Source organism: Limanda limanda, chromosome 11 (genome assembly GCF_963576545.1).
Source record: "Limanda limanda chromosome 11, fLimLim1.1, whole genome shotgun sequence".
In the NCBI taxonomy this organism is placed as follows: domain Eukaryota; kingdom Metazoa; phylum Chordata; class Actinopteri; order Pleuronectiformes; family Pleuronectidae; genus Limanda; species Limanda limanda.
Window position 1 is genome coordinate 10,794,799 of NC_083646.1, and position 12,582 is coordinate 10,807,380.

Below are 12,582 nucleotides of genomic sequence, written 5' to 3' on the forward strand. Positions count from 1 at the left end.
GTCCTCCTATTTCTCTTCCTCAGCATGGACGTTCAGAATTTTCATGGGAAGGAATCAATGTAAGTGTTGTGACACCATTCCTTCATCTACTACTTTTCTTTCTCTCTCTCCGTTTTTTTGGATTTCACCCTTTAGCAATCAGCTCTCTCCCCCTCATGACCTCCCTCCACCTTGGCTTTACACTCGATCTCTATCGGTTGTGATGGTAGTGGTGCACGGTAGTGAGCACAATCTGAATCACTTAATGGTGCAGAATTTAAAATGTAGCCTTCACTGTGACTTGGAATCAGGATCTGGGTAATGTAGATTTGATCTTTTGTATTAACTCCACATCTCCATCACTTCTCCTCTCCACTCACCCCTCTCTAACACACACCGTCTCGACGTCTTTGTGTGCCCTGTCGCACCTGCCATACTATTCTTTTCTCCACCCTTTTTCCCCCTCCTCCATTCCTCTCTCTTCTCTCCCTCTAGCTGTCTATGGAAGACACCACGTCAATCCTCCCGAGGCTCAAGAGGAACTCAAATGCCTACGGCATTGGGGCACTGGCTAAGTCTTCTCTGTCAGGTGTGTCAGGTGTGTGTCTGTTCTGTATCTGGTAAATCGACCCCATGTTGGCTCCCTCCTCACTGGGAGCCGGAGTCAGCATGGTACCCAAAACGGGTTCCCCTGTTTCACTTCCCCTTCACACTGCGATAACACTTGTCAATGGCTCCTCGTGAGTCATTGACGGAAAGAATTCACTCCGACAAACATGCTCAACACACGCACACACTGCATCATCGCACCGCTTGTTGCTCTGAGAAAAGGTGAGTGGTGAGTGGGAAGTGTAGTTTTATATGTTAAGTGGTTGTGAAGTTGTTGTGTCCTGAACAACTATTAGTATTGATGTTTTGAACTGTGTAAAGTGCTGTGTTTAACACAGTTGAGTACAGTGTAGTGGAGTGTTTCATTTAGTGCAGTGTCTTTGGTTGAATCCAGACGATTTGTGCAGTGCAGTTTATTTGAGTGCAGTTTTTTTTACGGCACAGTGCAATGAAGTGCAGCTGTGTGGTGGGCAACGGATTTGTCCTATAATGTATTCCTGTAATTTATTCATAAATCTCATCTCCATGCGCCGCCATCGGAGACAATCAAACAACCAGGGATTTACATCGTGTGTTGGTCACATGAGAAATGGAACACAGCCATTACGCAGACATCAGCCTGTATTTGCTTGGCAGCAGGCAATCAGTGTTTTCTTTATAGAGAAGTTCACTCTGCAGTGATTTCACAGGTCAAGTTCACACACAGACAATGAGGAGAAAGAGCAGGGTTTTTTTTTCTTCCTTTGCTTATCCAGTGCAGTTTAGCGGAGGCGTGAAAGCTCTCATGTCAACAAGGCCACCTCTCATTACTCATGCCACACAGCCACCTCACCCCAGGTGACAGCTTAGTCACATCAAGCACATGGACGTCATTCCCACAACCGTCATCATTAAGTGATTCTCATAATCCATGTTCATGAAGATCATAGTTAAACCTCAGGCCTTTAAATAGCAGGATTTGACTGATAAGGATTCTTTTGTCATTTCATTATTCAATATAGTAAAGAAAAAAATCTCTCTAGCTCTCTATCAAGAATTTAATATTCAATATCAAAACCAAAATTACAAAATGGGAGAGTCACATAATAGCCGTCATACAACATAATCTAATAATTATAATGATATTCACGCATTTGTGCAAATGTAATCTGATCCAGTTGAGGTCAAGCACTATTGCAATTATTAATAACAATGCAATGAAATGACCTTCATCAGGAGGTCAACACTGACTTCCTGTTACATCATCCCAACTGCCAAACCAGTTTATCAGTCCAACCCTGCTGCATTTTCCAATGATCATTTACCATCACGGCCCCCATGACCAAGGAGTAATATACTTTAGATAATAACATGTATATGTTTATTCTTTCCAATCTTTCTTTCTCTGTCCATTATCTATCCACGCCACTTTCTCTCCAATCCCTTCACCATCTCTGCTCCAAATTCATCACCTCATCTAATCCCACTTGTATCCCCCTCTTCACTTCCTCTACTCAAATCCCTCCCATTGCCGTACATTCCATTCTCCCATTGTCTTCCTATAGTGAGTCGCACCATGAAGGAGAGAGTGACGAAGCCCACGGGCATGGCTCAGGGTCGCGTCGCCCACATGATCGAGTGGCAGAACTGGGGCATGTCGACGGTGGGTCCGGGGGGCATCCCCGCGGCCCGGATCACCACCCAGGAGCGGGAGAAGGAGCGGCGGCTGGAGAACGACGCGTACAGTGACCTCAGCGATGGGGAGAAGGAGGCCCGCTTCGCTGCGGGTTCGTAAACACACTCGAGAAAACACAGGGAGACACGAGGTCAGGCACTCCACAGAGTCTGTTAACTGACATCAGCAGAATGATGTGCTCATCACCTCACTGTGTGGGATTCATGCCAGTTTTTCAGCCAATTAAACCTGATGGAGGTTCTCACGATGATCCTGACCCGTCTCTGAATCCTCACCTCAGGTATCCTGCAGCAGTTTGCCATCTCACAGGCAACGCTAATGGCCTGGTCATCGATGGATGGAGAGAGTCCGCGGTCGGGATCAAACCAGGGCAGTGTGGCTCACCTGAGCGAGGTCAACCAGGACAGCATCACCAGTCGAGGTACAGGAACACAAACCGGCCTACAAACATGGCTGCAACTAGTGGCTCGTGTTGCTAAATGTTGTCATCATTACAAACTGGTAATGATCTGGTTATAAGATATTTTTTAAATAAATTGACAACATGCTATCAAGAAATATATTCAGAAGTAATGTAAGGATTCTTAATTTCATTTTCTTTAATAAATGTAGCAATATGACTTGTATATGTTCCGCTGCAAATAAAGTCTTGAATTAAAAATTGTACTCAAGTAAACATTAGTAACATTTAAAAAATTGGTCTGTCAGTGTTAATCATAGACTGTATATAAAAATGTAAGCCAAGCATCTCGGTTGCTACCTGGTGGCTAGCAGGGGCAGAGCTCACATATGCTCATCAATGTTAGCAGGTTAACCAAACTGAAAAGTCAAAATGTCATCAAATAAATGTTTCTCAAATTGGTTTGTCATCCTAGGAATTTCTTATCTAACTGATGATTGTTCAAGAATTATTTTTTCACATAAGCTTGGTTGTAAGTAGTTATTTGATGCTAGAAAAATGGGGTGAAACGTCATGATTGACAGCTGAGACTAACTTGGGATTGGTCAAAGGCGTGTGTCGGCAGGACCTCGTTACCACGGTTCAATCCCCCTATCGCTCCTGTGCAGACTCTGGCTGCAAATACACAAGATGGTGGATATCAGCATTCCTATCTTAGATAGTTTGGCCTCATTTCTGGATAGTTGCACTGTGGGAAGGTCAAACCTCTGACTGCATCTATTCAGAGTAAGGCACAGTTATTTGGACGTTTTTAGTCCACAGATGTTTTCTGAATGAAAACCTTTTTTCTTATCATGAAACCAGGGGTGTAGACGGTAATAATTAGTTCTTAGTTGGTGTTAAGATAAACTTCCTTAAGGGTAAGACGCTTCATTAATGCATTTGCATCAAATTATCTCATAATTTCTGAGCAAATAATCCTTTAGCACTGGGTGAGAGCAGGTCGCTGGGTTTACTCACCAGCCCAATTTATACTCATCTCTTTTGAAAAAGATAAACGGCACAAAGTCAGAGCATCAAGCAGTTTGACATGAGTGATTAATAAACAGAGTAAGGTTTGTCAGAGAGTTTCTGTCATAGTACTTATTCAGCCAGTGTGGAGATTTAGTTTTCGATCTGGATCCCAGTCAAACCTTTATTCATCAGGACTGATATGACCTTGAATTGTGTAATAATTAGTCGGCCTGCTTAAAATCTCCTCAACCGAATGATAACCACATCCAAGTACAAGGCTATACAACATATAGGTTATGTTTTCATTGTTAGTCTCTTAGTTATCAGAATTACACAAGTACTACTCAACAGATTACCATGAAACTTGGATCAGGGGGCTGATCCAGGATTAGATTTGATTCACTTCAGGCTGCTTTTTGACGGTTCCACCAATTTCCCAAGGAACAATAAATGGCTCTTGATGAAAGTAAAGTAAGAGTAACACAGCAACCACCGCATTTTTCATTTATTTCCAGATCAGATAATGCATCACTCGTCAGCGGAGGTGTGGCCTCAAGCGTACGTCTCCCAGGGCCACTACTGCCTCTCCTCCTCCGACGCCTGGGAGCCAATCAACGCCGACCCCTCTGTCGTGACGTCTGCCCCCACCAGCTCCTACGTCATGGGGACCGAGGGGTACGACGGGCAGCCGGCCAATCACTTCCTGTCGCAGCAGCAGCAGCAGCAGCAGACGTTCACCCTCCAGCAGCAGAATCAGCTCCAGCAGCTGCAGCAGATCCAACAGATCCAGCACTACCAGCAGCAGCAGCTCCTCCAGTATCAGCAACAACAGGTGATCCACTCAAAGCCCCAGTTCTACGACTGAGCGGTGAACTGTAGGAGTAGTCGAGCATATACAGTTAGTGTGTGAGCATATTTACTGTTTGCATTAAAATAAGGAGTAAACATTTGAGCACCGGAGACAGTTTCAGTCGCAGAGGATTTCAAATGTTCAGAGCGGAGACAGATTCTATCAAGATATTGTCTCCGTCTGTCGAGTAAAAACCTATTTATTCAGACTTTCACATGCTCCCCTGTGTCCTCAGATGTCTCTGTAACTTCTGGAGTCGTTCACCCATTTCAAATCAACAAGATAAACTTAGTCACACTCCGCTTTTTGACAAACCGTGTGGAAATCCAGTTCACCTAAAGAAATGTGAACATTTCGCAGGTACTAATTACAGGGGAAAGTGTGCTTTAATGTAAATGTTCCACTTAATTAAACCCCACTCGCTGTCTCGGAGTATAGGTCCTTTAGTCACTGTTCTAAAATGCAGCTGAATTAAAATGATGAGCCTTGATCTCTTCTGTTCTGTAAATCAAAAGGAGCTGCTCAACTGCTCCTGTGCTCGAAGAGAGAAATACTGATCCCTCGAGTTCTTAAATGCTTCAGTTTTTTTTCTCAACTGCCAACACCAGGCCTTGTGTGTTTTTACAAAAGCTCGACATCATGCCGTCTCTGACATGACAGTGTGATACTGAAGACTTGATTTGGACAAACAAGCAGCAGATCACAGCTCTATCTTCTCCCTCTGATCGCTCTCTCCTCTCCTCCCTGTGTCTCTAGTCTCTGGAGCACCGGCTGCACAGCGCCAACCACTCTTTGCAAGCGACGCCCAACAGCACCATCCACAGTCTGGTCCACACCGTTCACCCTCCGCTGGTCGATCTGTGGAACACAGGGCAGATGGAGGCCTATCAGACGGAGGCCGGCGGCTTCATGGGCGTGGCGGCGGTGGTGGAGCCGAGCCTCTGTGTCCCCTCTGGAGACGACATGGTGGGAACAGAACACTCCCCGCTACTGGAGCAGCAGGAGGAGGAGGACGTCAAGGTGAGGTGGATGTGGATTTCGATAACATAAAGTTACATCTTCAGAGATTTAATCATTTTCCTTCATCATACTCTTATTTTCCTAATAATTCTCTGAGTTGAGTGATTGATGTCTAATCCTCTGGACATGGGTTGTTTTCAGTTGATGCATCTGAAATGGTTTGTTCCTCTCCCATTACCTCTCCCTCTTCAAATGTGAGGATCTGCAGCTTCTGCTTGCTCGTTGTAAATCTTTAGGCTTTGAGCAGCTGGCTCGACAAAATATGACTTTAAATGAACAATTAGTCAATTATTCTAAGGGAATACCACATAAATCATTACTGTAAGTGAGTGTTTCTTGTAGCTTTTGAAAGATATTGACTTTCAGTGAATAATTAGCTTTGCCTTTTAAAGAAAAGATTCCACCAGATTCCAAGCCTGTGAAAACAGTTGTGTAATATCTTTTGTGGCTCTGAGGATAAATGTACAAACCTTGGATTAACCTTGAGATTCATTCTCACAGAATGCCTGTGTTAATAAGTGGAGCTGCTGGGTTTAAAACTAGTGACACTTGGATGCACAGGTGATGTAATGAAAAGTGCTTATGAGTTTGTAATTGGAATTGTAAAGATTTCGGAGTTTGAATTCATAATATTTTGACATCTGCTGCTTGATTGTGAAATCGTTTAACTACATGTAAATGCAACAGTTACTCACTGTAGTCCCCCTTTAAAGCACAAAACTATTAGTTTTATATGTCCCCTCCCTGTTGATACATTTGATCCCAAATTGATAGCACATGAATGTTTTAACGTTTCAGCTGCTGACTCAGAAATCTCGGATATTGAAGAGTCCTGAACACAACAAGAGAGAAACTCAACATCTAAGTTCAACCTTGACCTTGGAAACAGTAGTTTTATAAGAAAAGGGAGGTACAAGCTGTACAGCTAAATGTTTTTCCATATATATCACAAAACGAGAAACTGTCCCGACTGAAGCCTGCATCACCATATAACGGATTTAATTAATGCAACAAAGTAAATAAAAGATGCAAACGCACATTTATGTCCATTAAATTGTGAATGAGAAGATTCACTCTCTAAGAAGCTTAAATTCTTCTACCTGGATGAGAAATTAGTCATTGAACACATTGGTGTTATTGTTCACCAGTTAAGACTTGTAGTTACATTCACTTCTTATACTCACATGGTTAACTGGTCATTCAAGCTGAAAGCTGTGATGAAACTCAACCTGCTGTGTGTGTCTGTCCTGACCAGGAGGAGGAGGTGACACTGTTCTTGGAGCCTGAGTCGGCCACATTGACTCCGCCCACGCAACAAGGGGATGCCTCCGGAGGCAGTAGTCCGGGGCAACCGCCAGCAGAGCCAATCACAGAGCAGAAGGCCTCCGATGTCACCTCAGGCCTCATTCAGACGCTGGAGGGGAAAAAAGAGGAGGAGGGGCTGGTCGCTTCCATGGCAACCAACTGAGTTCCCGGCTGTCAAGAGACTCCTTATTACAAACTGACCGTGGAGTCAGCGAGGAAAGAGCGTAATAATACAACCTATATCTATTAATCTGTTCCTTTTCAGGTATCACCAACACAACTTTTTGGTTGCAAGATGAACTCTTGGAAAACGGTGAGAGACAGTTGTGGAAGTGGACTCGTAGTGAGACATGAGCTGATGCAACACAGGACACCTATTTCTTTGTAAGCCTTACATCCCGAAGGTAAATGAAGAGAGGAGTGGGGATGGAGAAACTGAAGAGGAGGAGGTGGAGGAGGAGGAGGAGGAGGAGGAGGAGGAGGAGGAGAAGGAGGAGGAGGAGGAGGAGGAGGAGCACCAACTGACAGAGACATTTCCATCAAGGAAATGAAAACCACGCTGAGATGAAGAGGGGGGGGGGGACGGAAACATGCATGCTTTTTATGAAGACAAGCAACTTGACCCTGTCATCATCTTATAATGATAATGAAAAATCTACCATAATAAAACATTATAATGATAAGAATAATTTTGTAATGAAGAAAAAAAAAGACCATAAGAAAAAGCTATGTATAAGCGCATTAAGATATAATAGTTTTCCTACGGGAGAACTACTCTGTTTACAGCTGTTACTCAACATACAGTATTAGACAGTGTTTATCCAAATCAGTTTCCCTGTTGCATCCGACACACACGGCGTAGTTTTTCACATCGATTTCACTTCTAAATAAATTAGACTCAGTACGTGTCAGCATTTCAGTGAAATGCAGTTTAACCCTCCAAAATAAATTCGTCTATGATGTTGTGGCACCCGGCTGCCTGAGGCACAACCCAGGGACAGGCCTGTCCTGCTGACTGCACACACTAAACACTGCACAGAAGAGGATTGTACTGTAAGATAGTGTGCTTCCTACTCTGTCTCTTTGTATGCATGTTTCTTCAGAATCCTATGGAGTACCTGTCCTATACAGCACTGTATAGACTTTGCACTGAACCGTAGTTTCCCAGGTGGGGCCACAGTGGACCTGCGGTGGGCGTGAGCGGAGAAATAAAAAAAAGACAGAGCTGCATAAGCGAATCTCTTTTTTGCACTGATGCAATCCAACAGATCAGAGGTTGCCTTTGGACTGTTGCCGTTAACCCAGTTCCCACTCTGAAAGCTTTCGGCAACACCGACAACCAAAACCGAGCCACTTAACAACACAGATCCTCAGCTGCTTTCTTTTCCACAGACGTCCGGTAGTTGTGATAAATTGGAGATGATAGCCACTGTTTTTTTGAATGTACTGGGAGACAGATGGCAGTACACACATGAGAGTCGAGCTCTGTTGTTTCCTCGCTGTGCAGAGAGAATCAAACGCTTCCCTAAGAAGAGAGGGAGTCGTTTGACTATGTTTTGGAGATGGATTCACTGCTGGTGCCCCTAGACCACTACTACATACTCCAACACACTTACACACACACACACACAAACACACATGTGCGTGCATTGTCACAGGTCACTTTTAGGGACATTACATAGACTTGCATTAAACTCCTGGCGACTCAACCTAATGTTCACCACATCCACTACTTTCCTAAACCTGACTTTTAACCTCAGCTTTTTTCTTTTCGTCCCCATCGATCTGTCTGAATCTTGTCTCCAAACGTCGCCTGTGACACCGACACACACTCACACAAATATCTAAATTGTAACCAGCAATAGGCAGACACAACACTGGCTTCCCAACAGACCAGTGTCGGCTCTGTCGTATAGATGTAAATAGTCTGAGTATATATAATAGTCGCCTCTCGCTCACAGTCACAACTGTTCTACTACAGTATGATTTCTTTATTTTTTTACACCTCCCAGTCCCACTTGATAGTCTAATTTTATTTTTCAATGAAACGTAGGAATGTTTGTGTTGTAAATAGAGCGATCACTCAAACACTCGAAAGTGTTTTGACCCCGGGGTTGGGGGGGGACGACGTACAGCGGTAGGTCTGAGATCATGGGGGGAAGTGGCGGCCCCCTTGTGCCGCTCAGTCTGCCAATCAGGGAATAGAAGAGAAGGCGCTGGGCTGAACACTCCAGAGCCGAACAGATCGGTGTCTTCCTGCACATCGTGATTACTGTGAAGCAGCTGCCTGGAGTGTGCTGGTGATTTCATGATGTTTGAGGAAGAACGTTTTTTTTGTTTATTTTTGTGTTTTTTTGTTTATTTTTTTTTCCCGCCAGAGGAAGAATGGCTGTTTTCTAGCGAGGAGCCAGAGTTCAGCAGAGACAGAGAACAAAGTGGATGTCTCACTGACGAATTTTAAAAAAACACACGACCACTGGTTTCATCTGGTTTGTTTTTCCTGGCGGGGGGGGAAAGCACCTTCTCCTCTCACTTGATGATTGTGTGAGGAACTTTGAAGATGAGGAGGAAAAAAAATGGTTTATTGACTTGAATGAACTTATTTATTGATTGCTTCTTTATGCAATGTTGGGGGGGGCTAATGTTTATTTTTCTACTAACTTGCTGAAATCCCCTCCAGTGTAAGTTAGAATACGTGTCATGGTTGTTAAGTCTTCTGCTGGTGATGTAGTTTTGAGCACTTTACACAAAAGAAAAGAAAAGAAAAGAAGAAGATGCCTTGGTTAGAAACGGATTGTTTGGCAGCTCTCAATGATAATAAATCATCATTTGACTTCACATCACGAATCCTGGTTTAGATAAAAAATAAATTATGAGCGCTCAAAACTGCAAACAGAATGTCTTTACACCATGGCACATATTCATTTATTTATTGAAGAATTACTTGGTTGGGGAGGAATAATGTGACAGCTTGTACAGAGTCTTTTAATTTCTTGTAGGTACCAACCCATCCGGGAGTGGTTTCTTTCGCTTTATGAGTCTCGGTTTTTAAAGGGACAATGCGGTGGAGAGATTATCGCTTAGTATATTCAATGTTTGCTAAAAACAGACATTGGTTCACAAAGAAATGTGCATGGACTCGATTAAACCAGCTTTTTCTTTTCTTTTCTTTTCTATTTTTATGTTTTATCTAAAATCTCAATGAATGAATAAACTAATAACAAGAAGCCAAATATATTTCTGTGGATGTTAAGGTTTACTGATCACGTCTTTTGTTAAAAGTGACTGGTTCGCGGTTGAGTTCCTCTTTTTTTTGTAAGATTCTACTGCCATCTTCCAAGGGTTACAGTAACTTGTCTGCAGGCATGACGCTCACAATTCTGCTTCTGGTCCTCCGCTCCTTCTCCTCGCCTCTCCCTCTCTTTCTATCTCTTTGTATCTGTTCTGTATATTTGTGTGCGTCTCTATGTCCGTCTGTCTGTCTGTGTACAGTAAGTTGTCTGCTGTCTTATTTGGAAGAATCACTGCCTAAAAAAAGAAAGATGACCTTTTCACATCGACCAAAGGGGATTTGAAGCAATCAGACATGTAACGTAGATTTAATTTGGAAGTGTGCTGCAAAAAAAAACACTTAACTGCTGTATAAAACGCTGTATGAAATATGATGGCTTCTGTCAAAGTCTGTATGAAATGGGGTTTATTTGTTTGAGAGGAGACAGTGTGGCTGGAGACACCAGCGTTCTCTCCTGACACTCACACCTATGCATGCTTGTTGGACAGCTGTCACAGGATGGTTCTTCCATGTGGTTCCCTCCCTCCCCCCCTCTCTTTCTGTATCTCTCTCTCTCTCTTTTCTGTCAACAACTCTCTTCCTTTTCCTTCTTTTTCCTGCACGACAGAACCTCCTACACCTCCCTTCCCCCCCCTCCTTTACCTGTCTCCTCTTCTTTTCCTCCGGTGGAGAAAGAGCAAATAAACAAATCAGCAAACAGCTTTTCTCGTGCCTACGAGTGGATCTTTCTCACTACTCGTAAACAATTACATTCTCACACATCCGCCACCCCCCCCCCCCTTTTTTTTTCTCTGGGGCCTTACCATAATAACATCTTGTCATGTGTCTCTTTTCTTCAAACAACATTTTGTGGCAGCCGGTGCATCCTGCCAGCTCACTGGTGATTTTCAGGCACAACAGACATCTCCAAGGAGCTGGCAGCAGCATCAGCAGCAGCGTACAGTAATCCAGCCTGTCGTCCTTCTCCAAATAACATTCCTCTCTGCTCCTCATCAGGATTATTTTCTGACACATCCTCGGAGAGTGGCCTGCTATTGGACGAGCTGACTGTTTGTTCAAGCTCGTACAGAAACACACCGTTGACCTTCACAGGACAAACCTGTTTTCTTATCAAGGCTGAACACAGGAACGCGGTAACTAACATGGTGGTCACTATCGTATTAGGACCATCTCTCCACTCTGTTACATATTCCACATATTCGGGGGAATAATCCCTCTGCTAAAACATATCATCCCTGTCACACCATATGGTTTACCCATAAAACACCTGTGTTGGCATGAAACCACTTGATGGTGTGATTCACTCAGAGAACCAAGGTTACAACGTAAACAAGCAATATTAAAGGGATAGTTCACCCAAAAATGAAAATTCACTGATTAACTTGGGGAACATTTCTTCAAACGTAAAAAAAACTGCCTCCAAATTATCCTGTGGTGTCATCCAAAGCTTTTTACCCATTTAAAATTCTTTTGTGGAATCAAACACTTCACCCACCTCTCCATTGGCTAAGCGGTGAGTAGGTGATTGAATTTTCATTTTTGGGTGAACTATCCCGTTAACCTCACTATTGGTCCGTAAATTGATCAGACACTTTGGTCTCTACTGAGATGTCTCATGAAATTCGGTCCAGATATTCTCGTCCCCCTAGTGGGGACTTTGGCGAGCTCCTGAGTTTTCACATAGCGCCACCATTAGGCCAGGGTGTCTTGCCTCATGTACCAGGAAGAAGTGAAGTTCTAACAGATGTGGATTTTAAAGCTTGTGAGATGCCAAAACAGTGAGTTTATATAAACAGACAGGATTTTACAACTGTAGAAAGATTTCAGCTATTTCCTCTATTCATCGCAACAATGGTGAGATGAACAGTAGAAATGCAACAGTCTTTTTATGAGCTAATCTTTCAGGAATGAGAATTGGCTTTTAACTGCAGTGCTTTACTGGTTGATGATGTAGTCAAGCAGCAGACGCTGCATTTTTTCCACACTGGACTAAAGTCAGTTTGAACTAACAAATGTGAATAAGGATGGACAACACATCTCCACATCCTCTTAACTGTACAAAAATTAAGCCATAAGGTCTCAGATACTGTCATATTGCCGGTGACATCAGACTCTTTCTAGAAGGGATGGTGGAGTAGAGCCCCGGTTATCTAGGTCCTGCCAGTATACCTCTGCTGCTGATTGTCTGTCTCAGATTTCAATAATGACGTAATTTACAGCATCAAATAACTGTTTTGAGGAGAATAAACAAATAAACATCAGGTGTCCCAGCTGCTAACATTGAGGGGGCAGTGTTGAGGATCTACACTTCAACCTGCCACCAGCTTCTGCTAAACTATGCTTATAAACATTATGTCATTAACATGTTAGAATGCTCACTTTCACTCAAACCACCAGTGCACGTATGCACAATCTCACAAAGTATGCTAACATAGCTA

The 12,582-nt window shown here is 43.3% G+C and overlaps 1 protein-coding gene across 1 annotated transcript; it reads left to right on the forward strand.

Annotated features, from left to right (window-relative positions):
• Positions 1-467: 467 nt before the first annotated feature.
• On the forward strand, positions 468-7,278 carry fam131bb (family with sequence similarity 131 member Bb). Its single transcript, XM_061080746.1, has 6 exons — positions 468-577; positions 2,133-2,354; positions 2,544-2,684; positions 4,193-4,509; positions 5,284-5,547; positions 6,803-7,278. The coding sequence occupies exons 1-6, from the start codon at positions 481-483 to the stop codon at positions 7,013-7,015; spliced, it is 1,254 nt and encodes a 417-aa protein (XP_060936729.1). The 5' UTR covers positions 468-480; the 3' UTR covers positions 7,016-7,278.
• The last annotated feature ends 5,304 nt before the right edge of the window (positions 7,279-12,582 follow it).